General features: G+C 37.1%; 1 protein-coding gene across 1 annotated transcript in view; it reads left to right on the top strand.

Moving 5' to 3' along the window:
• The window catches only part of chrdl2 (chordin-like 2), a 72,254-nt gene extending 45,540 nt beyond the window's left edge, over positions 1–26,714 (top strand). Inside the window, exons 10-11 of the mRNA XM_039745633.1 lie at positions 14,692–14,784; positions 25,847–26,714. Coding sequence (XP_039601567.1) covers positions 14,692–14,784; positions 25,847–25,977 — 224 coding nt within the window. The 3' untranslated portion in view covers positions 25,978–26,714. The remainder of the gene's footprint in view (positions 1–14,691; positions 14,785–25,846) is intronic.
• Positions 26,715–27,311: the final 597 nt, after the last annotated feature.

The raw sequence follows: 27,311 nt of genomic DNA on the forward strand, positions 1-27,311 counted from the left end.
TCATTTTCAGGATTTTAGGAATTAAAACATGTATTAAACATGAGTACACAGTTGTACAGTGGTAGTGACGTGCAGGCGCCCCGTCCAGAGATTGTTCCTGCCACCCACAAGATACTTGCTTCGCCATGATTGACCCTATATTAAATAATTTATTGCAGCAGTACTGCCTCTTTCAAATATACTAACCCACAATTCCTGTCCTTCCTTTTCTTTCTCCAAGTAACCAGTTACCACACAAACAGCTCTTTAATAAATGTCAAGCCATCTGTAAGTCTGGAACACCACCAGTTCTTCAAATTTTTAAGGAACATTGAAAAATCTTTGTTGAACATGTTTACTTATTCCATCCATCTATCCATCCAGGGTCGTGCCAGTCCCATCAAACATACAGCGTAAGGCAGGAACAATTCCTGAACAGGGCGCCAGCTTATTGGTAAAGCAATGGAGTTGAAAATACAGTAATCCCTTGCTATATCGCGCTTCGACTTTCGCGGCTTCACTCCATCGCGGATTTTAAATGTAAGCATATCTAAATATATATCATGGATTTTTCGCGGATTTCTGCAGACAATGGGTCTTTCAATTTATGTTACATGCTTCCTCAGTTTGTTTGCCCAGTTGATTTCATACAAGGGACGCTATTGGCGGATGGCTGAGAAGCTACCCAATCAGAGCACGTATTACATATTAAATAAAACTCCTCAATGATATACGATATGCTTCCCGTGCGCTGCTTCGCACTTAAAAGCTCTAACAGTCCGTATTGATTTTTCATTGTTTGCTTTTCTCTGTCTGTCACTCTCTCTGAGAAATACAGGCAGATACTTATCCATCATGCAATACCATCAGGGCGGCGTATGATTGGCCCCATTATTTGCTCCTAAAGGCTCTGAAAAGTTTGCCGTAAGGGTGCAGCTCAAATAGACTGTATTCATGGCCGTGATGGCCGAGCCAGCACCTGCTAGATGCTATATCCCAATAATCCTCTTTATGATCAGCTGTTGTAGAATTGTGATTCCACACTCAGATACAGTGGATTAAAATACTAGTAGTGCACTGAGATTAACAACGCTAAAGCAGTTATTGTATTTGGAATAGTTTGCCAATTCCGTGCACCATTATTCTATTATAGATTGATTAGAATCAGATGTCTTAAAATAATAAACGATATGCGGTTAATTTCAGTGTATTTGATAAAGCCGTGTCGGGGATGTGAATCTAAAACATAAAGGGAAACCTCACAGGAACAGTACCACTGCTTTGACGCTGGGCGCTGCCAGTTTGCAAAACCAAGCCAAAAACTTTCGTATGAACAAGTTAAGACTGGCATAAGAAGGTGTGTGGCTTTACGCCAAGTTTAGTTTTTATACATCGCTATGTGAGCATGGAAATGGGCGTATGCAACATTCTTGTGAGTATGCACCATTTATACATGAGGCCCCAGGAGATGAGAAACATAATCAAAGATGGAAGTCAGACATCATAAAGTAACCTATCAGTATGGCCTACCATATTGAAACTTATTTGTACGAGAACTAGCAAGTGTTGTGACCATTGCCATGTTTACTATGTCGCTTTCCAAGACATCGGAAATGTCTTGTGACACTAGTTATAGAGTGTTGCATGAAAACAAAACAGTATGTTAACAAAAAGTAAACTTTGTCAAAATAAGTTGAAATAAAAAAACTACAAAAAAAGTAAACTTTGACCCAAAACATATGAACTTAAGAAAAATATATATAAAAGAGCATATCTTTCATATTGTACAAATCAGAAATTTCATTTACTATTGTAACCTGAAGTGGTAAAGTGGTCATATCAAGTGGCTTTATTGTCATGCTAGCCATAATGAGCATTGCAGCATACAGTGGCGGGAAATAACGTTCTCCAGGACTACAGTGCAAAATATACATAAACACAGGATGAGTGAAAGACAGGTAAAGAACTATACTATACTATAACAGATAAATAAATACGTAAAAATGAACAATAGGTAAGTTAATAGATAGTAATAATTTGGAATAACTAGTAAAAGTAAATAATAACAGCTAAACAATAGTAAAAAACAGTAGTGACAAGTGTAACAAATGTACTGCATATAAATTCACTACTAGGGGCAGAGCTGAGGGAAGAGGGTCAGCACAGAGTCTGGACAGCCAAGAGGTGGAAGCTGTTGTAGTAACTGGCAGAACTGTTTTGGATGCTACAGTGCCTTCTGCCAGATGGAAGTGGGACAAAGAAACTGTTGGAGGGGTGGGAGCGGTCCTTCACAATGCTGTAAGCTTTTCCATCTTTATTGCCTTCTTCATCTGCTACAGAGTCATTGCCGCTAAATAATCCTACAGATAAAAGAGTATTTTCCAAATAGTAAGAAAAGCTGCAAAATAGCTCAAACCTGTTTTTTGAAACAATATAGTGATTAATATTTTATTTTTGTAATGCTAAATATTGAATGGAAAGCTGCTCTGCAAAGAATATACGCTTCATCATTTTATGTTAGACAAGAACCAGTACAATTTAAATCCTACACCATATATACCTCTCAAAGAGAGAGAGAGAAAGAGGTTAGTAGCATGCACTGATACAGCACGTTGCTGCACCCACCACATGACAAACCACCTCAGGATCCCAGATTAGGACCCAAGTGCAGCCATACAATGTGAGATACCTCAGCACCACAGTAGTTTAGATGGAATGGTGGCTGGAGTGCCAATTCAGCCACCAATCCCCATGTTTTCCCTGTAGGTTGAAGGGCCTACTTGCAGGGCTGGATGCGGGTTAACGTCATACCCAGGACAGAGCAATTGCAGGTTAAGGCCCTTACTTATGTAAGGATGTAACGCATGTCCTAAAGTTGATGACTTCTCCCACACTGGTATACTGCCAAGATATTACCTCTGCATGCCATTGTGCTCTTAGGTGACAACAAACCCTGTAAGAGATAGGGAATCTAGCAGTGCCTTTTCATTACACTGAAGGACAGGGAATGCAGTAGACTCGACCTCAAGGTCAATAGATGACAGCACATGGACCCATAATGGAACAGAGAATAAAAAGCACGACAGATGAGATGTTTTAATGGAGCTATGTAGTGCTCAGCAATTCACGGCTCCTGTGGGGTGCTAGAGAAAGTTCCAGCTTTGTCCTCTTGTAGCCAAATAGGTCTCTTTCAGGGCCTGCCACAGAAGTTATTTAAGGTGAGTTTTAAAATGCTTCAAGCCAGAACAAGTATGAGTCTATAGTTTAATGGAAAGTTTAGGCCAAAACTAACTGACAGGGGGAAGGTGTCAGAAGAAACAGGTAGAGATAGGAGCGTTTTCATGTGCTGCATGAGAGTTATTGACGTGAGTAAGCCAGCCAACAGTACAGACAATTCAGACAAGATCGGAGGGACAGCAGGGTTTGGTGTTTATTTGTTGCTTTTGAGTTGTCTCTCTGTGTCTTGTTTGACCATCCCCTGAGGGTTTGAAGGCAAGATAAACATGCTATTCTAAAATATTTCAAACTTCTTGGCATTCTTCCGGGCATGGACAGATGCCAGGAGTGTGTTCTTCTGTTACACACCCCATGGTTTCTTTGGAATGGCATTAGTAATTGCAATCAAAGTGAATGTCCCAGCAAAGGAAAGTAACATGATTTGGTAACTAAAAGATTCTGTACTTAAAATTATGGAGTTGGAAGAACCATAATTACAATATTTGCAAAATACATGTTAAACCAGCTAATATATACATTCATACAGTTTGCAAATTGTTTGTCGTGTATCATCCTGAAATATCCTTGTGGGTGCTTTTATGTGGACTCAAGTTCACTGCATGTAAGTATACAACCTGCTCCTTCACTGTTAATTATCCTGTAGCCATACATTGCACAATGTCGCATAGAAAGAATCCTGCTGATCTGAAAATCACTAAAGCCAGATTGACTTGAGAAATTTTAACAGAGGGAATCTTTTTGACTTATATTTAAATAACTACACTAGAATCCTTATTATAAATATTACTTTTAAGTGTACAGTAAGGTTTTGGAAAATGGATGGATGAATTTGCTTCTTGTTGTGTTGTTTGTATTGTATCATTTAAAAAGCATTTGCCTTTTTTGTTAGCTGGCCTACTTTATCTAGATTGCTTTACTTTGCTATATTCATATTGTTCCTTTTCCTATCATTGTAATATTTACTTTCAATGAAAACAAGATCCTTTGTGTAATGGGAAAGGAGCTATATAAATAAAATGTATTATTATTATTATTTTTAAAATAGGAAACCTGACATGCTAACTATTCTGTACAATTAGTATTAATTTATTGGCATTTTATACGGAGTTGGCTCCTTTCTTGTGCCCAGTTTTTGAGTTCAGGCTATGGCTTACTGCAGCAAGTTCATTAAATAGATGAACAAAAGGAATTCATTCAATACATTGATTTTTTTGCTTTGTCAAAATTAAAAAATATTAAACTGTGTTAATAATAGTTTTAGTCTTCCAGCCTTGCAAATATTAGACTTTTTTAATCAACTTGCAAAGCTTTGAAATTAAATACAGGAAGTAAGTCAATTAATTAAAAAAAGTGAACTTTTGAAAATTATGATTGTAATTGTAAACAGTATATTTATGAAATAACAGGAAACAAACATTTGAACTATTAAAATCTTATTAAAGATGTAACTTCCCCTTTTAACTTTTTATTTTAACTCAACAGATCTTATCTGCTGGAAGTATTTAAAATCAGATTCTGCCCATTCGTGAAGCAGTTTTCACATCCATCTACACAGGGAGTGACTTTGTTTCCAGCAGCCTTATAACAGCAGTCCTAAGCACTGTCACTCAGTAACAAAGTCACAAAACCAAATTATAAAAACTAATAATACCAAATTGAAATGTGTGCAAACACTGACACATTAAAAGAATCAAGCTGACTACAACTAACGCTGTGGTGAAGAGGCTTTATGGATTGTATCCACGAAGCTCATTAACTGAGTAATCTGTACAGTCATGTAGCTTAATGTAAGTATGTGTGAACACAAAAATACAACAGAAAAAGGTTTGTGAAACCAAAGAGTCCTTCTTTTACCGAGCATGGAAATAAGATGATTGTCCAATGCAGTCATTCAGTCATTTTCAAACCTGCTTAATCCTGAACAGGGTCACATGGGGTGTGCTAGTGCAGGGCATAAAGCAGGAACAAACTCTGGACAGGGCACCAGACCACCAAACATAGACACACCTCAACCACGCCCAAATCATTTGCCCCATTGAGGCTGGAGCTAGACAGCAATGTTCAAAGGCTAAATCTTGGCCTAGATACATTCTGGACAATTTTAAACGAGATAAATGTGCTTGATAAAAAATTTTAAGTTGAATGATTGATTGCTTGGTGCATATGGAGATGGAGTGTATTATATGCATGGCAGACGTCCACTCCTTTTCTGAAATATTATGTGAAAGGTCTTTTCTCCACCATATCTTGAGATCTTTGAATGGTAGGGATGCTATTTGAGTCATCAAGACTGATCAGTATTTCTTCTGGAATAGAAATTGGAAAGAGGTAAGAAAAATCAGGCAGGTTCCATTTAGCAAAGTTTCTAATTTGAACGTAGTAGAAAAATTGCGTTGATGAGAATTTCAGTTTGAAGTTTGTTTACTTGTAGGATGCAAATACATGTACAAATACTATACTATGTACAGATTTCAAAGTGTTTAAATCGCAGACATTTTCCAAACATTCAATACTGTGTATGTTTAATAGGGTAGAAAAAGGTGGTTGTCATGTAGAGGTGCAACAGATAAAAGTTTCTGCCTTAAAGTGCTTCTGACAGTGGTTGGATATTCTGAATAAATGAAGGTCAATTGGATTATTAGTGTATTGACAATAATATGTATTTACTGGGGCACAAAGCAGGAAATATAAGGAAGTACTGCAAGATTTAAACTCTGCTGCAGAACAGGCTTGTGTTTATTCATCGATTTGTGTTGATATCCAGGTCTTCATGGCCAGTATATTTGTCGCCAGTAAATAAAATTGAAAATTAGGTAGTGTCATGCCCCATTCTAGTTTAGGTTGTTGTACAGTCATCCGTTGGATGTGTGGATTTTTTGAATTCCAAATAAATGAGGTTATGATTGAATCTACTTTCTTTAAAAAATGTTTTGTTAATGTATAATGGGATGCTTTGAAATAGAAAAAGAAGCTTGGGAAGGATGTTTGTATTGACAGTGTTCATTCTCCCTGCTAATGTGAGATGGGGGGTAGACCATCTACTCATGTCTTGTTTAATTTTTTCCATGCAGACAGCAAAATTTTGTTGAAAAAGAACTTTATATTTACTTGTGATATTTACCCCTATGTTTTTAAACTTATCTAAAAGATAAATGGGAAGGTATCCGGTCTAATATTGTGTACTAGAGAATTCACTGGAAAAAGCACACTTTTAAATCAAATTGATTTTGAGTCCAGGTATCTTTTGAAAATCTACTAGTGCTTTTAGGACTGCTGGCACGGAATACTGTGGTCAGACATATAAACCATATCATGTCATCTATTATTAAAAAAAATTCAAAGTTTACAAGCTAAGTGTCTGCCTTTAATAAATCTGATTTGGTCTTATGATATTACAGAAGGAAGTACTTTCTCAATCCTTTTGGCTACAACTTTGGAGAATACCTTAATGTCATTATTCAAGAGTGAGATTTGTTTGTATGGTACACATTGTAGTAAGTCCTTTTTTCTTAGGAAAGACAGTAATTAATGCTTGGCAAAAAGTTTGTTATCTCTAGCTTCTGTAAATGTTGCTAATAATAGTGGAGCTAACTTATTTGAATTTTTTTAATAAAATTCTACTGGGTAGCCATCAGGGCCTGCTGCATTCCCACTTTGAAGTGAGTTTATAGTGTCTAGTAATTCTCAGAGTGTCAGAGGTTTATCCAGTTTCACCTTATTAAGAGTATCTAGCTGTGGTATCTGTAATGAATCAAAAAACTCACTAGATTGAGTCTTATCTTCTTTAAACTGAGCAGAATATAAAGACTTATAGTAATCTCTATGTTTGGGTTATATTTTTTTGGTCAATGGTTTTACCTCTGTCTGTGTTGGTAAATACTGTTATTTCATTTCTTGTGGATTTGTTAGCTAAGATCTTATTAGCCTTCTCTCTGTGTCCATAATAATGATGTCGCAATTTAAATATGAGCTGTTCCGTTTCTGTAGTTGTCAAGAGGTTAAATTCTGATTGCAAAATCTGTATCATCCACATTGGGTGCATAGATACTTATCAAAATCACTTTGGTATTAAATAAATTTCCCATCACCATATCGCCCTTCAGGATCAGATATTACATCTGATACTACAAGTGGAATAGTTTTGTGTATTAAGATTCCCACACCCCTAACCCCTTGTTTTCTTTGTATAGCTGGAGTGAAATATTTAGCCAATCCACTATCTTTGCAACTCAAAGTGATCATTACTTATCAAGCGATTCTCCTGTAAAAATGCTGTCTTGGCATTTAGACATGTTAGGTAAGAGAATGCTTTTTTCACTTTAATTCATAATTGAGACCTTTAACATTCAAGCTCACAAAGTTCACTGTTTGGTCATAGAGCCATTGCTTCTGAACTTTTATTGACCTTTTTTAGTTTTAAGTTAAGGTAGTACAATGTTACATACTGTATGATAGCTTTGACCTAAATTTCATATTATTGCCAGGTGTTATAGCCATGGAGCCTATTGTTATGTTGGCACTTACAGATATTGGGGTAGAAAAGATAAATAAGAAATAGCATTGCTCTCTTTCTCTCTAACGAAACCCACCTCCCCATTTTGCCTTCCCATGTTAGGCTAGACCACATTTCACAAAGTCCCAGTTCTCTGACATGCCAAGAGACAATGCACGTCCAGAACAAAACAAACCCTCCAGCAGAGGCGTAGAAAATGTTAAAATTGAGATGTCTTATGAAGGTAAAGTCCAAATACAGTAAACCTAGAATATGATCTTAAACAGTATAGTCAATTCTGTTAGTGTACACAGTACCTTTTAATACTCTGTCTTGAGAATTCTCCATTTCTGTGGAAAGAAGACACAGACCAAAGTAAAACATCTGATCAGACAATCTGTCTCATATGGTATTTTAATGTGTACCCTTTTCATGTGTAGCTCCTATTTGGTAATTTTTTGTTATTCTAGCTTTTATTGCTTTGATATCAGTTATTAATTGATGATTTTGATACTTGGATTTTTTATATAGTTCTTTACATGTGGTGATCAACTTTTGTAACCTGTCCTGCTATGCATTGTCAAAAACAGTCTCTAGACCGATGCTGCTTAGTTATGTTGACCTCCCTTATAAGTCATTTTGGATTAAACTAAGCAAATACATTTAAATAGTATTTCTTTTCCTTCTTTCTCTATAAGTTTTAACTAATATTTATGCCTTTGAATTATTAAAATATTGACAATCCCCAGCTTACCTTTCAAAGTATTTTACTAAACACTGGATACAGTACATTAGAATTATTCTGTTAATTTATACTAGCTGTGTTAAATGGGTCTTGTATTAGTATCTCATTCTATTTCTAAAGGACTCTGTAATGTTTAACTCCATAATTAATATAGGTGAGAATTATATTTTTGTCCATATTATAAAATTAAGTTTATCATTTCCATTTCTTTACTTAACAGACACATTTGTTCAAATTGACTTACAAAAGAAGTCAACATAATTGAGTTATCACATAAACTAGGACCTACATTTGTTCTACATACAAAACACCCATGACAGTCAGAAAACTGTATGCCCTTAATGTCAATCTGATTAACAGTTCATATTTCTATCTAGTTGTCTAACTTAAATCTAAGAGCTATTTTATTGTTAAACAGAGCTATCATTAAGAACGTTCCATGTTTTAAATTACAGGGGATGGAAAAGAATCTTCCATTATCAATGTTAAAGTTATATTATACTTAAATTTAAACTGAGTAGAAACTAAGGTGAATTTAACATTAACCTAAACTATTTGGCTGTTACAACATCCAAGGGTAATATAATACATAGAAAACAATACAGATATTTGGAGAACACCTTATTCATTTTTATTTATATCTGATTGAGGTCATAGCAAAATACAAACTGTTTTATAAAACTGAAAGAATATAGTGAAGTAGTAACAGAAATATGATATTGTACAATGACACAAAATAAAATGTCTCCACTAAATATGGAGTACTGTGTCTTTATACAGAATGCAGTATATTCTGAAAAATGAATTAACAAATGAAACGTGTTAAAAAAAACAATTTACTGATGTGCATGAGTAATAAAGCTCCAACACTGCATAAACCTAGTTATTATAAAACAGAAAATGATCCCCTTAAAATATAACGAGAAAGTGGGGTTAGGGGTGTAGGGTAATTTCTCATCTAACAGTCACATAAATAACATGAAAATTGAATTTTTAAAGACTGAAATTTTGAAAATGTGATATGATTTCCAAAAACAGTTTGTAGTGGAGCATAAAACTAATTGTTGAATTTAGTGAATTGTTTTATTTAAAGTAATACAGTTTAGAATTTAAAGGATACATTCAGTATTTTTTTTTTTTTTGTCTTCTAAAGTGAAGCATATTTTATACATTTTTAAAAAATGACTAGCTCACTCTTCTGTTTAATAATAGAGCTAATGTATACCAGGGTCCCTATCTGAACAAAAGTCTAAAAACGTATCATATTTGACCATTTTTCAAGTCAAAAAAGTTATTAAATATTGAATTATATCTTGAGATTACACATATTGTCACATCTTAAACTGCTGAGATGCATAAAAGACAGGCAGGGGAGGACTGAGCAAGCAGAACTTTTATTTTGGAGATTGCAGGAACCCTTTATTCAGCATTGGTGCCCTACTTCAAATTCACAGCAAATTGGGCAACTTTTAAGTTGACTCCATTTACAGTAACTCCAATGCCTGAGTTTAAAAGAACTCTTAGATGTCTTCCATGAGACGACTGAACTGGAAAGAAAGGGGTACAGCAGAGGCAGGGAGTGGGTCAGAGTCAGCCTGTATAGTACAACATTTGAGTGAACTGGCTTTTAAGGACCTGTAATAACATGTAATGAGTGCTTTACGTTGTAAAGCACCTGCTGGTTTGACAAGTGCCATGCTATATACTGCATACCCTGCCGTTTCTTTCTTATATACTGTAAGTGCCTTGAGCATGGGAAAGGCGCTATATAAATAAAATGTATTATTATTTATTATTATACTGCTAGTGTGTTTCTTTGGCTTTGGAACACTTTGCTGCGCCACTGTCACAATATACAACACAGCATATCCATGTTACGTTAAAAAAGAATAAAGCAAAAAGCAAAACATTGCTGTTTCATTCACCCATTTTAAGCTGTATGCTTCAATTTCTTGCTTGTCAAATCCGTGAACATTACCTTCATAAAACACAAGAGTAATCAAATTACTTTTTAAAATGTACAGTACAGGCCAAAAGTTTGGACACACCTCCTCATTCAATGTGTTTTCTTTATTTTCATGACCATTTACATTGGTAGATTCTAACTGAAGGCATCAAAACTATGAATGAACACATGTGGAGTTATGTACTTAACAAAAAAAGGTGAAATAACTGAAAACATGTTTTCTATTCTAGTTTCTTCAAAATAGCCACCCTTTGCTCTGATTACTGCTTTGCACACTCTTGGCATTCTCTCGATGAGCTTCAACAGGTAGTCACCTGAAATGGTTTTCACTTCACAGGTGTGCCTTATCAGGGTTATTTAGTGGAATTTCTTGCTTTATCAATGGAGTTGGGACCAGCAGTTGTGTTGTGCAGAAGTCAGGTTAGTTGGACGATCATTTATTTTTCAACAGGACAATGACCCCAAACACACCTCCAGGCTGTGTAAGGGCTATTTGACCAAGTAGTTTTGATGCCTTCAGTGAGAATCTACCAATGTAAATGGTCATGTAAATAAAGAAAACACATTGAATGAGGAGGTGTGTCCAAACTTTTGGCCTGTACTGTATACTGTATATATGTGTATTTAATTTATAAAATGTACTTCACTTTGAAATGCAATTGTCTGTCGCAAATTAATATATATTATGATTGTAAAGAAATAACTTCAACTTAAAAAGGACTACCGTATATACTCGCGTTTAAGTTCTCCCGCGAATAAGTCGGGGCTTAATTTTACCATATAATTTCTGGTATTTTATAATGTCGGTCGTATAAGTTGAATGCGGAATACTCATGCTATTGGTCCAAGAGATAATGATATGCTAATGCCCACCTGAGAGAGTAACCACGGAGCATACTGCCTTTATTTTCTATGCATTGTGCCTACATGACCACACGGTAATACCCAAACTATTCTGAAGCGATGTTTGCACTGTTTTGTGATTTTTGTATCTCATACCCTCAAACACCTTTATCGTAAGAGCATCCCTTATCTACAATGGAGCTTTCAATCAAAAGAAAATATGAAGCTGGTTTTAAATTATAAGTGGCGAAAGAAATTTGTAACTACACTGCTGCAACAAAATTAAATGTGTCTGAGAAACTGGTGCAAGATTGGAGGAAGGAAGAAGGTGTTAAACAAAAATGAAGTGTCGTATTTTTGAACAGGTGTATGAGTCGGGTTCTGATTTTACGATCGATTTCTTGGGTTTCAAGTCCCGACTTATACACAAGTATATATGGTAATCCTTTAATAGCTTTTGGGAGAGACCTTTAGTTTCAAAGGAAGTTAAGTTCTTTTTTCAGAGGGTTTCTGTTTTAGAAACATGTACACAAGTAACAGCATATGACTGTGCAAAGCTCTTTTACATGATTTTAATTCCTTTGTTGTCAACTGGCTATAGTTCATCACTTAATTAACAGACTGATATTGTTGGATTCCATTAAGGGTTTAATCATTCCCTAAATCATTCTCTGTGTGTTTTAATACATCTGTATTTTATGCGTACTAGTTCTGTATTAGGGCGGCACGGTGGCGCAGTGTAAGCGCTGCTGCCTCGCAGTTAGGAGACCTGGGTTCGCTTCTCCCCGTGTCTGCGTGGGTTTCCTCCGGGCACTCCGGTTTCCTCCCACAATCCAAAGACATGCAGGTTAGGTGGATTGGCGATTCTAAATTGGCCCTAGTGTGTGCTTGGTGTGTGGGTGTGTTTGTGTGTGTCCTGCGGTGGGTTGGCACCCTGCCCAGGATTGGTTCCTGCCTTGTGCCCTGTGTGGGCTGGGATTGGCTCCAGCAGACCCCCGTGACCCTGTATTCGGATTCAGCGGGTTAGAAAATGGATGGATAGTTCTGTATTTAGTAAGGAGTGTAATCTATACTTGTTGAGAATTGTTCACAGCGCTCTGTGCCTGTACTCAGTGAAGAGTGCTATATAAAAAAGTTGTTGTTTTTGTATTTTTCCATGAACTGTTCTTTGTATGGTGAAACTGCATGCATGTCAAACCCTATTATCTAACCAAGTTAACAAATGGATGGATGGATTTCTTATTTTGTAACTTTACTTTCTTATATACCCACACTCTTTGAAGAAAATATGAAAAACCTAGTGCTTAATACTATATATGCAAGTGATTCTTTGGACAAGTGTGCAAAATGGTTCTGTGAGAAAAAGCTGTTGAAGTGTATTTGACATTTGCCAACGTTTCTGGTGAAGTGTGGTCTACTCGGTTCTTTTTTATGTACACTACTATTGAACTTATTCAAAGCTTACCACAGAAGGCTACAAGGCCAAAACACTTATGTAACCTTTGACTTTGTACTTTGCAAAGAAAGCATGTGCATCAATGAAAATAACACATTCTTTATGACTTCGCCAACCAATCTGAGTTTTATGGATTAGAAACAAAAGGTTGGCTGAAGAAGAAAACAACCAAACTTGAGCCGATTCAACATATAAGAACAGGATTTGTCATTTTAATGGGACTAAAACACTCCTAAAGCAAGAGTGTCCCAATGTGCCTCTTAGTCTAAACTAAACTTAACGGTGCACTTCAATTTGTTGCTTGTCAAATCTTTGGAAATGGAGACTTCTGCTAAGCTGCTCACACTATATAAACCTTAATCATTTTCAAAACACAGAAAAAGTAAATCCCTTCTTTAAAGAAATTACGTTTTTTCTGTTTCCCAGCACCTTTCAAAATGTAGTTGTACCTGTATGCATATGTTCACCTTTTTATTTTATTTGGACTTTTCGTTTTTGTCATTATTATACAAAATCAAACTTTTTTTTATGACTTTTCTTCAAATGAAACATTGCATTACATATTTGGGAATTTCTCAACAAATACTCTGTAACAATATTAATGCAATAAATTATTTTATAATAATATTAATAAAAATAAATAACATTTATACAGCTCTTTTCTCACTACTCAAAGTGCTTTACATAGACAGACGGGAATGGGATGATGCAACGGCAGCCATTCTTGTGCCAGCACGCTCACCACACATTAGCTATTAGGTGGTGAAGGAGTGAGAAACAATCAATTAGAGACAGGGGGTGATTAGAGGGCTAGAATGGACAAGGCTGTGATGGGCAATTTAGCCAGGACACTTTTCAATTAATACCAGGGGATCTTTAATGACTACAGAGAGTGAGGACCTCAGATTTACATCTCATCTGAAGGATTGCACCATTTTTACAGCACATTGACCCCATCACTGCACTGTGGCATTGGAATCCACACACAAACCACAGGGTAGGCACCCCCTGCCGACCTCACCAGCAACAACACAAGTTTTTCCCAGATCTTCTCCCATGCTGGCCAGGCCTGAACATACTTTCCTTCAGGTACAGTAGATGACCACTTCTGAAGTGCAGGTAGCATGGCTGCTGCTGACTTGGCTGATATGTTAAACATTTGAGTATTTCCCACTCAAATGTGGCAGATTCCTTATTGTTTTCGGCAACTTCAAAGTGGAGTTCTAAATTTGCAGTTTACTATTATATGAAGAATGGAATCAAAGATTGAAGGATTTTACTTTTTCTACGCAATTTGGACTGACAACTTGAAACCCTTGGAGACAACAGTAGAGGCCTGTTTCATAAAACGGCGTCTGTTTCAATGCTGTGCTCATTGTGTTTCTGCCCCACAGATTGCCTAGACTTCTGCCGAATCACTACATGGCTTCTTGCCAACTTCAAGCGTTGCCTCAGCTTATTCAGTGAAGGCTGAAACACAGCTGTGGTTTGCAGCTTTCCCTTTGTTCTCCCTGGAAAACACCCCATAAATGAGATTGAGAGCCAAGGGATTCTTCACCCTTTCATTTGTGAAATGCAGAATGATGCCATGCCTGGCTTAGTCGTGCAGCTCAAAAATCACATTTTTTTAATTTACAGGTGGTTTAAGAAAAGAAAAAAAAAAACTTGCAATGTTTTACACATGCTGCGGCTAACACCTACTTAATTAAAAATAAACATCAACATGTCCTTCTAGCTTTACCTGGTTTTAAATTAGAATAAAGAGTCATCTCATGAGAAGGCAGTTAACACTCCAGATGTATCCAATAAATGCCAGCAGGCCCATTAATAGCCCATGCCTCTTTACTGTACTGGAGACAGGCATTAGATATACTGTGGGCCTCACTGAAAGTGTCAGTACATTGATGAGTATCGGGCGAGAAGCCAAAATAAGTAGCACCAATAATTTCTGCATATTTTTATACTTCCTTCAGGATCCCCACAGGTAACTGAAGTTCACAAAATGCAGAAGAAGGAGTTTGCAGAGCTGCCAGAAAATTTCACCCTGATGACCAGAATAAATGAGGGTAAGTAAACTGGGGTAGAATTAACTGGAGGCCAGATTTTTTGTTAGTCTCTTTTATTGCAGTAAAATGCATTTCGGCAGGGGGGTGGCTCTGTCCTGAATTACTCAGTATACGAGCCTAGGTACCTTGCTAGAGACGACCTAATTAGGCAGCACCACATTAAAACAGTAGGCTGTGTTGTGGCTGCCAAGTCTGTCGCTTTCCGGGAGGGAGCCCGGACCAAATTTAAATAACTCTCTCACGCAGTATGCTGCCTTTTACGTCTCCTTAAGAAATCCTACTATTTACACAATTTTTCAGAAATACTCCGGCATTCCTCTGTGGGACTCTCTCAAGTGGAAACACGATAATGAAGAGAGAGGCAAAAAAATATTTCATGCCAGATTTGAAATCGCTAGTGTTTTTCAGCTTCTTTAAAATGAATGAATGCTGAGTCCTTTTATGTTTAAATCCTTAATCCATAATTAGCACTGAAAATATTCACTTTTAAGGCAGGTTCCACACTTTAGATCAGCTTTATGTTTCCTGTAGCTATCTTATGAGACTGGGTACTGATGAATACTAAACTGGAAGCTGTTTTGAATGCTTTGTCGGTAATATTAGGCCATTGGCTAGTAACCTGGGTGTCATGTATGCCCTGCACACGATATCAAACAAAATATAGTTTTTTTTAATAGTCGTAATTTATTAATTACTTTTTGTTTATTTACAAATATAACGATAATATACTATAAACTGCTTAATCCAGTTCAGGGTCATGGAGATGCTGGAGCCTATCCTGACAAAACTGAGCACAAAGCACCATCAGACAAGATGCCAGCCTATTGCATGGCCCACTCACATCCGCACTTTCGAGTTACCAATGAAAGTGTAAAGTTCCTCTTAAGTTTATCTGACCACATCATCCCAGCAGAAGGAAGATGTAGTACCAATCACACATCCATCCATCCATCCATTATCCAACCCGCTATATCCTAACTACAGGGTCACGGGGGGTCTGCTGGAGCAAATCCCAGCCAACACAGGGCGCAAAGCAGGAAACAAACCCCGGGCAGGGCGCCATCCCACCGCAGACCAATCACACATCCACATGTTAAATCTTTTCTACATTCCTTTCATTTGTAACAGACATATTGATTCTTTGTGTCAGCCCATTATCTATAGGTTATGGAGGAATCTCTTGAAACAGAACATTATGAGCCATATTCACCTTGACTTTCCAGTCTTTCCTTAATTTGACATAACAAATAAATTATTTTTCTTGTTCCTGTATTATTATTAACCTTTCATTATTTCTTTGTGTAGCTTTTTTAGTTTAACATGCTCCTCATCTGATACCAACTACGCATGATTCCTTGTTTTAAACCAATCTTTCTCCTTCCCTCTGGTCCAGATCCTAAAGTGCCTATAAAAAGTACTCACCCCTTGAAAGATTTTACATTCTATTGTTATATAACATTGAATCACAGTAGAATTAATTTCGCTTTTTTCACACTGATCTTCCTAAAAAGACTCTTTATTATCAAAGTATAAATAGATCTCAGCAAAATGGAGGACTGAATTAATCACAAACATAAAACACAAAGTAACTGATCATATATGTGTTCAGCCCCTTTAATAAGACCCACCAGAATCATGACTGGTACAGCTAACTGGCTTTAGATGACACAAAATTACTTTAATGGAGATCACCACTCTGTAGTGCAGGGGTTTCCATTGATTTAAATGCACCTGCAACTGGAAGGTCAAACTTATGGTGAGTCAATATGGTGGTCTGATCTACACAATGAAGACACCAGAACATTCCAGGCAACTCCATAAAAGGGTGATTGAAAAGCACACATCAGGGGATGGATACAAGAAAATATCCAAGTCAATGAATATCCTTTGGAGTCCAGTTAAACCAATCATTAAGAAATGGACAGCACAGCTGTAAATCTGCATGGAGCAGGCCATTTACAAAGTGATCATGTGAGAAGAAGACTAGTGAGTCAGGCCACCAAGAGACCTATGATACCTCTGAAGGAGTTACAAGCTACAAATGGAAATGATTGGAAAGATTGTGTAGACAACTGTCACCCAGGTGCTTCAGCAGTCACAGCTTTATGGGAGAGTAACAGAGAAAGTCACTGTTAAAGAAAAAGCACATGACAACTTGGCTGGAGATGGAAGACTCTGAATTCAGCTGGAAGAAAGTTTCTGATTAGACCAAAATTTAGTTTATCAGTATAAAAACCATCTTTGGCATAAGCCAAAAAAATTACAGATTATCAAAATCAGACCACAAGTACCATAGAGCATGGTGGTGGCAGCATTATGGCATGGGGTTGCTTCTTTGCAGTAGACCCTGGAAAGCTTGTCAAGGTAGCAAAGTACAGGGAAAATCTGGAGGAAAACCTGATGCAACCAGCAAGAAACCTGTGTCTTGGAAGAAACTGTTTTCCATCAAGACAACAACCCCAAGCTTGAAGCCAAAGCTACACAGAAATGGCCAAAAAAACAACAATGTTAATGTCCTGGAAAGGCCGAGTCAGAGTCCTGATCTTAAGCCAGCCTCAACTTGTGGCTGAATTTGGAAGTAGGCTGTTCACTCACAATCTCCGTGCAACCAGACAGAGCTTCAGCTGTTTTATAGAAAAGAATAGGGAAACATGGCAGTGTCCAGATATTCAAAGCTGATAGACAGAGACCTGTGTAGACAAACTCAAAGTTGTCAAGGTGCATCTATTAAATACTGACTTCAGTCCTTTTGCGATCAATTATGTTGTGTATTATTTTTATTATTAAATTGCACCACTTTGCAGACATCTGTTTTCACTTTAAAAGAGTTTTTCTGTTGATCAGTGTCACAAAAGACAAATCAAATCCACTTTTATTCAATGTTGTATAGTAATAAAATGTGAACACTTCCAAGGGGTAAATACATACATTTCATTTGCACAATATTTCCCTATCAACCTAGGTGACCCTTCCAATAACTCATACTAACCTCAGATTTATTAGCACCAACCAGGTGATGAGGGGAAGTCTTTATTCAAAATGTAAATGTTCAAATGGACTGATGTATATTGTTATTTATGTTTTTATTATTTGGCATAGTCTGTGCCGGTACTTTGACAATCACATATTACATGTACTGTGGGCTGTTTCTTTGCAGTCTTCAAACCTCACAATAACTTCTTTGCCCATATTTCTCATCCAATGCTGCTATAATATATTTTGCAGAATTACATTAGTGTCAATCAGAAACACTAAGAAAACTAAAAAATAAACTGTTAGCATTTATGTAGCTAGTCCTATGGGATATTTGCATAGAATATTTTTATTTGTACAAGTACATACCATATTTATTCTAATAAGTATGTGATATTTTTTGATAGTCTTGACTGGATAATTAATAGAGTTGATATTTTAAAGATTTTTTACAGTAATAACATTGCATTAGCTTTTACCTTCTTATTGACAAAGAATATTTCTCAGATACAGTATACCACAACACAAGCTCCTTCAAGCTTCAGTGATATTTAGGAAAAATGATAAACACACAAAAACACATACAACAGGAACACATAACAACTGCACAATGCACCCAACCCAAATGTGAATGCTTAAATTCATACTGCTCTCATGCATGTAACCTTCTGCAGACTCAAAACACACTTGAAAATTTGTTAGTAAAAAGTGCCTTACCTTGTTTGCTAGAAGTAAATAAGTTTTCAGTTTTAACAAACAATGGTTTATTGAAATCTGCTCAGCTTAAGTTTAGGATCTCCATACCCAAATATAATGGACTGGCTTCCCATATAAGGTTTGTTCCTGCTTTGTGCTCACTAATATCACATGTGCTTTGGTTCCATGAAATCATTTGTGGGATAAAGTAGGTCCAGAAGATGGAGGAATTCATAGTACAATGTTTCATACTACTGACTTGATTGTATGACATAGTGCAAGCATGCCAGGTTTTCCAGTCTCTTCATACTCCGTTAGGCATGCCAAGTTTTCTTGTCTCCCCATACTCTTATCAGAACAAATTCAAGCACAATTGAACATTCTTTGAAAGTCAAGTAGCCTCTGTTGTGTATGTCTAAAGTGCATAATAATGAACAAGGAAACAAAGGAATCATTTTATAACACTAGTCGTCAAAATAATGCCACGACATGTTCTTGTTTTTAGAACTGGTTTGGAATAAAGCCACATTTATATCCAACAGACGTGTCTCAGTTCTTGCTATCAAATGTTTTACTTTGAATATTTCTAAACATTTTGTAACCAATTAATTTACTATTTTATACTATGCCTTTGCAGTAAAGACCTTCACAACAGGCTTTATATATTAAAAATAATTATAGATTTCCACTGTGCAAAGAAAAGCAAGTTAATTTTCAGAGCTGTTTAAGCTAACAAGCAGTGGAAAAAATAATGACAGTACAGTACTATATTAGCTTTAAGGTAACAACAGAGAAACAAGAAAATGTGACGGCACATTCTGCAGAAAGCGTTGAGAATCCCTGTCAACAGTCAAAGAAAAGAGCTGTTTACAGAAGACCCATAAGGGGTTGTTTTACTCCTCTCTCCATGTGCGTATAGGCAAGACCTGCAATTCTCATTCTTCTACAGAAAAAATAAAACAACACATAACTGCAAGAGACAACATAACAGAACAACAAAGTGTTTTAACAAGTCACAATGCAGTGTGACCAAAAGGCACAGTCAGAAAGAAAGGGATTGCTGTAAAAGTGTACAACATCACACCTCCAATATCCTCAGAAAGGCTGACGCTTATCTCTGACTCTGCATCCCTTTTATAGTGAGCTTGAGTGTGGTAAGGAGATAATCAGGTGCTGCTCTAGTACAAACAATGTGCACATACTATACTGTATGTGCTTGCAACAGAAAAGTGCTTTAGTATAGTTTTACATTTGCTTAATAGTCTTTAAACATAAACAAACTTTATTTTGTTATCATGAGCCAGAGGTTTGGTCTTTTATTTGAAATTAAAAGCCTTCTACCTGCTTCTTGAGTTTGTCATAAGACTAATATTTTCATTTCCAAAGGAGCCTGAGGATAGATTTGTGGAGGTGAGCCCTCACTTTCAGTTGAGAATAATGATCAGCAAAATTCACTAAAGAGTTTTTTGCGGCTAATACGCTGCATTCACTGGTGTCCTTGTTCGCCTAATATTTACCTGGAAATTCACCTTGCGTCCTGTTTAGGTGACCATTTGTTCCCCCATGATGCTTTGTATGGCCAACAAGACATCACCAAGCTATAGCAGCCATGTGCAGAAATTTTACACATGTTTACTGTAAGATCGTTGCCGATCTCATGCATGCATGATTTCATGACCAGACCAATACTCCAGCCTTTCCTCCCTGCATGCATTTAAAAAGAAAAAAAAAAAACTTGCAGTATTTTCATTTCAGGGGTACATTAACTGACCATAATGAGAATATTATATGTACTGGCACCAGAGATATAACACTGATTCATATGTGATGGGAGCATAGCACCTGATTGCTGATTTGTATGCACAATAAGCCAAGTGCTGAAGCTACAATCGAAACAAGCCTTAAAGAAGAACAATAATGAAAGATTTATTACTGTTTACTGTATACAGAATTAAAGGAACACTTTTTAATCAGAGTATAGCATAAAGTCAATGAAACTTATGGGATATTAATCTGGTCAGTTAAGTAGCAGAGGGGGTCGTTAATCAGTTTCAGCTGCTGTGGTGTTAATAAAATTAACAATAGATGCACTAGAGGGGCAACAATGAGATGACCCCCAAAACAGGAATGGTTTAACAGGTGGAGGCCACTGACATTTTTCCCTCCTCATCTTTTCTGACTGTTTCTTCACTAGTTTTGCATTTGGCTACAGTCAGTGTCACTACTGGTAGCATGAGGCGATACCTGGACCCTACAGAGGTTGCACAGGTAGTCCAACTTCTCCAGGATGGCACATCAATACGTGTCATTGCCAGAAGGTTTGCTGTGTCTCCCTGCACAGTCTCAAGGGCATGGAGGAGATTCTAGAAGACAAGCAGTTACTCTAGAAGAGCTGGAGAGGGCCATAGAAGGTCCATGACCCATCAGCAGGACCAGTATCTGCTCCTTTGGGCAAGGAGGAACAGGATGAGCACTGCCAGAGCCCTACAAAATGACCTACAGCAGGCCACTGGTGTGAATGTCTCTGACCAAACAATCAGAAACAGACTTCATGAGGGTTGCCTGAGGGCCCAAATGTCTACTGCACCCTGTGCTCACTGCACAGCACCGGGGAGCTCAATTGGCATTTGCCATAGAATACCAGAATTGGCAGGTCCACCACTGGCGTCCTGTGCTTTTCACAGATGAGAGCAGGTTCACCCTGAGCACGTGACAGAAGTGAAAGGGTCAGGAGAAGCCGTGGAGAATATTATGCTGCCTGTAACATCGTTTAGCATGACTGGTTTGGTGGTGGGTCAGTGATGATCTTGGAGGCATATCCATGGATCGACTCACAGACCTCTACAGGCTAGACAACGGCATCTTGACTGCCATTAGGTATCAGGATGAAATCCTTGGACCCATTGTCAGACCCTACGCTGGTGCAGTAGGTCCTGGTTTCCTACTAATGCATGACAATGCCCGGCCTCATGTGGCAAGAGTATGCAGGCAGTACCTGGAGGATAAAGGAATTGAAACAATTGAATGGCCTTCACGATCCCCTGACTTAAACCCAATAGAACATCTGTGGGACATTATGTTTCGGTCCATTAGGCGCGCCAGGTTGCTCCTCAGACTGTACAACAGCTCAGGGATGCCCTTATACAGATCTGGGAGGAAATGCCACAAGACACCATCCGTCGTCTCATTAGGAGCATGCCCGACGTTGTCAAGCATGCATACAAGCTCGTGGGGCCACACAAGATACTGAAAAGCATTTTGAGTAGCAGAAATTAAGTTTTTGAAAAAATGGACTAGCCTGCCACATCTTCATTTCACTCTGATTTTAGGGTGTCTACACAATTGAGCCCTCTGTAGGCAGAAAACTTTTATTTCCATTAAAAGACTTGGCATCCTTTTGTTCCTAAGACATTGCCCTGTCGTTATTTGTATAGATATCCAACTTCATATTGAGATCTGATGTATCTAATGTGTTTCTTTAAAGTGTTCCTTTAATTTTTGTGAGCAGTGTATGTATATATATATATATATATATATATATATACACACACTAGGGGGTATGCCCCCTGCTCGCTTCGCTCGCCAACACCCCCAGCCTGTGCTACGCCTGCAACTCGCGATGTGAAGAGGGGTCTGAAGTCACTCCAAGGATATGCGGTTGCTCTTCCGAAACCCCCTCTTAAACGGTGATACAATAGGAAACAAATACAATTTTTTTTACCTCCTCTTTGCTCAGTCAGCTGCTGGCTTGTTGCTGCCGTGCCACGTGATCTGAATCTCATCTCATCAACATTTTAAAGCCTGTACAACAGCTGTCCTACTCCTTGTCTTTTATTTACGGCCCCAGGCGTGGTTAAATCTCTTGGCACAAAGTCTAGTCTTGCAGGACGTGAGTTCTTAATATTTTTTAGTTTATAATTTAAAAACGGAATAAGCATCTGAAAATCTAACAACACCACATTAAAATTTGATAAATCCTGAAAAGAATGATATCAAACATATATATGTAGGTTTTAAAATAAGCCCGATCTAAAGCGTGAAAAAAAAGTGACATAAAATTGTTGCACAAAATCTTCACACTTTTAGGCTTAGGATTTAATATATATAGAGTATATATATACTATATATATATATATATATATATATATATATATGGCCATTCGTTGTATTTTGTTTGTGGAAGGTGTTCTTTCTTGGTCATTTGTTGTTTGAGGGATTGTGGCCCAATGGTTAACACTGGTGCTTCACAGCTCAGATCACATTTTTGGCCAAATTTTGGATGCTTTCGTAGCCAACAGGGGCAATTAAAATGCCATGGCACCATTTTAATCCACTCAAAACTAGTTCAACTCCTTTTTCTCCTTTTGACTTGGTATTTTCTGGCGAAATTCCAAATATTTCTGTGATTTTGCCAAACTCAGAGTGAAGTAAACTCTGCAGGGTTTGCTCGTCACTAGTTGAGAATCAAAGAGGAATCAGAATTGCTACAGTGTTCTTTAGCTGACAAAGATTTCTGGTATTCATTTTGGCCTTGGCTTTACTAAAAAAAAGGTTAGATGCCATGGACTTTAAATATCCTTCATTTATGGTGGAGGTGCACACTAACTCCAGAGCAATTTAGAATTACAGTACCAGCCATCCTAACCGTAAATCTGAGTTTCAGCTGGGAGCTTCAGCCTCGCCTGTGAGTTGCACAGTGGATTGAAGTTACCAAAAAAACTGTAACATAGAGAAAGAATAAAGAAAACAGTTCACTAATGAAGCTACAACTGGACATAACCCTCAGAGTAAGTTTTGAAAGTGCATTAAAAAAAATGACGTTAATTGAAAATGCCTACACTATAGGTATACAATATAAACTGCGGTTAATATTCTACAGATTTTAAAACATATTATAAGCATTTTCATACAATATAAAACAATGAAAAATGCCAGTAATTGCAAAAGTCACATTCTTGTTAATGATTCATTTATTACTCTTAATAGTATAGTGTTTTGCCAAGAACAAAAACCACAAGAACAAGAGGAGGATGGACCAAAAAAACAACAGAAGGGCCAAAGTCAACAATACTAAAGAAGTAAAAAGCCTTAATCTCCAAAGCGAACTGCCCACTATGTAAACTTAAATCTTTAGTCTCCACTGAATCAAAAGGGATTCTAACTACTGCCACAATGGTTTTTACAATATCCCAACAGTACAATATCCTACAGTACAGTGAAATCATTGTCATGTTTAAGAAACCAGTTTGAGATGATTTGAGCTTTGTGACATGCCGTGTTATCCCTCTGTAAGTAGCCATCAGAAGATGGGGACACTGCCATCTTAAAAGGATGAACAAGGTTAGCAACAATACTCAGGTAGGCTTTGACATTTAAAGATGACCCAAAGTGTGCTAAGAAAATATCCCCTACACCATTACACCACCACCAGCCTGAACCGTTGATACAAGACAAGTTGGATCCATGCTTTCATGTTGTTAATGCCAAATTCTGACTCTATAATTAGAATATTGTAGCAAAATTTGAGACTCATCAGACCAGGCAACATTTTTCCAATCTTCCATCATCCAATTTTGGAGAGCCTCTGTGAATTGTAGCCTCAACTGGCTGTTTTTAGCTGACAGACATGGCATCTGTTTTGGTCTCCTGCTCCTGTAGTCCATCTGCTTCAAGGTTTGACATGTTGTGCATTCAGAGATGCTCTTCTGTATGCCTCCATTGTAATGGTGATTATCTGAGTTTCCGTTGCTGTTCTATTGGCTCGAACCAGTTTGGCCATTTTCTTTTGACTTCTGGTGTCAACAGGGAATTTTCAGCCAGAGAACTGGTGCTAACTGAATATTTTCCCCTTCTTTGAACATTTTCTGTAAACCCTAGTGATGGTTGGGCGTGAAAATCCCAGTAAATCAGCAGTTCCTGAAATCCTTAGACCAGCCCGTCTGGCACCAACAACCATGCCACGTTCAAAGTCACATCAGTCCCCTTTCTTACCCATTCTGATGCTTGGTTCGAACTGCAGTAGGTCATCTTGACAACATCTATATGCCTAAATGCATTGAGTTGCTGCCATGTGATTGGCTGATTAGACATTTGCGTTAACAAGCAGTTAAACAGGTGTACCTAATAAAGTGGCCACAGTGTCATTTTGTACTTCTTGTGGACAACTCCATATTCTGGCAATAGCATTGATGGCTGCTATGATGATGAGTCCCAGAATTCTTCGGGATAGCACTATATATGACGTTAGTCACATGACTATACAAATATTGGCGCAACCTTTACATTGTATGTGAGATTGGATAAACCTTGTTACAACACTTGTGATCGTATCTTAAGTGCTTTTCTGGTTAAGCTATTTTTTTCATTCAATTTTTGTTTCACCCTTGTTCTGATAAAACAACAACATTTATTTATATAGCACATTTTCATACAAAAAGTAGCTCAAAGTGCTTTACATAATGAAGAATAGAAAAATAAAAGACACAGTAAGAAAATAAAATAAGTCAACATTAATTAACATAGAATAAAAGTAAGATCTAATGGCCAGGGTGGACAGAAAAAAAAAAACTCCAGACGCTGGAGAAAAAAAATAAAATCTGTAGGGTTTCCAGACCATTAAACTGCCCAATCCCCTCTTTAAACACCCGTTTGATTCCTGGTTTTAAATTCTTGTGTGTCTCAGGCTTATGGCTTTCTCTCAGTCTTTTACAAAAAAAATAAATAAATAAATAATGAGAGTATTCTAATTAATGTGCAAAAAAATGAGAATAAAAATTAATCCATTCTCCAAGGCCACAAAAAAGCATAAAGTTTAGACAATAAAGCATTAGACGAGTGCTGGTAGCTGTTTTATAAACTCAAGTGTGACCCATTGATCTACAGGACTTTAATGTACTATTGACTCCTGCTAAAGAAAGAGCTGGAACTCATAACAGCATCACAAAGCAGGTGTTTCCTTAAACCATTTGTTTATTGCTACACAGCTGTTTAACTTTTATTTTTTTACCATCCTTCTTTATGTAACCTTCTAGTAAATCTCCTTTTTAAAGTCACTTTATAGTTGTGGATTTGTACTCAACCGTACAGAGTCGCCCTTACAATCCCAAAAGTGGAGAGTGTTCTGTCTTGGTCCCAAAAACAGATTGAGTGGCAAGAAAGTAAAGTATGTCACGATATTCCAAAACCCTTTAATCTTCCCAGAAATGCAATAGTGAAATAAAGTTGTGTTTTTGACGGTGAAACTGGGTGAGTAACATGAAGTATTTATGAGCCGGTCACGGCCACCTCTAGGACCAGTAGTGACTGAGGCAGAGCCGGTATGGCCCACTTTTGCATATGGTAACTTAAAATTAGTTTCACTGTTTCTAACTAATGTCACTTTGTTTTAATTTAGATGTCTGGAAGACGTTTGTGGAGAAAGAAGTCAAGAATAAGGATTTCAATAGCAGGATGTGTATTGAGGGGAATAAGGAAGTCTTAGCATTTTTACTTGGACAGAAATTAGATCGAGTCTGTGGCTCTTAACTCTCCCAAGACGACATCCCAAGAGGACAGTTGTCTCCTGCTACTGTATTACTGTGTTTTCCTTGCATCAACTGACCATTTTTCTCAAGCCTTTAGCCTTTTTGAGTTTAGAACAGACATATTTCATGAGCTGATTTGAAATTCTTGCTCTGAAGGCATTCAGTATTTGTAGATTATTTGGTGTTAACCAGAGGCACAACTAATCCTTTGCTCTGTAATCTGATCACTAAAGAATGGCTGGTGCATGGATTATTATTTCCAATAATGGAGCTTTTATGCTAGATCCCTGAACTTCAGTCTCCTTCGTAATCATTAGACAAGAAAGTCTTCTCCTTTTTTAAAATACAAAAACAAAAATCCATCTGCATGTGTAATTCAATGTTAGACTTTACTTTATGAAAAAGAATTTCCCAATTTCAAGGTTAAATAACATTTTTAAAAAATATAATGAAAAAAAACGAACAATGTGTCTTCTTTTTTACTTTGTAAAATAGATAGAGAAAAAGTTGGAAGTGAATTTTTTTCCTATGGGAGATATATTTATTGCAGCTAAGGAATGCATTAAACATAAACTGCAAGAACAGTTTGAATTTGTCTAGTGAGTTCAGAAGATGTAGATACAAATATAATAAAATAAGATCTGTATTTTTGTTTAATTAATTCTTGTAATTGTATGTATTTCATTGCATTGCCCCTTTTTTTAAATACAATGCTAATATATTACTGTGTAACATTAACCAGTGCTCATTGTGTTTTTTAAACATCTTATTCACTGAGTCATTATTACATTGTGTTCAAAGTGTGCAGATGACTACTTCTGTTTAATGAATCTGTATAATTTACTTTGACACTAGAACAATGACAGTTTAAATGGAGACAAAAGTCAAGGTGTCGATGATTAAAGGGAGTCTTTCATAGCATTAAAGGTTAAGAAAGGATCCCACTCTGAAATGATGGCAGTTCATCTCAGGTCACTGTGATGCCCTGGGTGCCCGCAGCCTTGGCATCACTTGTTTCCCAGGACATCAACAGTCAGGTACTGAGATGGACTAGGACAATGAGGACACAAACAAAAAGTCATGGTGCAACAATGCTCAGTGTATTGATTCACAAACAATCAAATGTCCAACAGTGTTCAAAAGGTGCAGTGTACTGCAGTGTGCAGTACAGAAAGAATGGGTCGCTCTCAGGAGCTCAGTGAATTCAGGTGTGGTACCGTGATAAGATGCCACCTGTGCAATAAGTCCATTCATGAAATTTCCTTGCTACTAAATATTCCACGGTCAACTGTTAGTGGTATAACAACAAAGACACAATTGGGAACAACAGCAACT

The sequence above is a fragment of the Polypterus senegalus genome, chromosome 2 (genome assembly GCF_016835505.1).
Source record: "Polypterus senegalus isolate Bchr_013 chromosome 2, ASM1683550v1, whole genome shotgun sequence".
In the NCBI taxonomy this organism is placed as follows: domain Eukaryota; kingdom Metazoa; phylum Chordata; class Cladistia; order Polypteriformes; family Polypteridae; genus Polypterus; species Polypterus senegalus.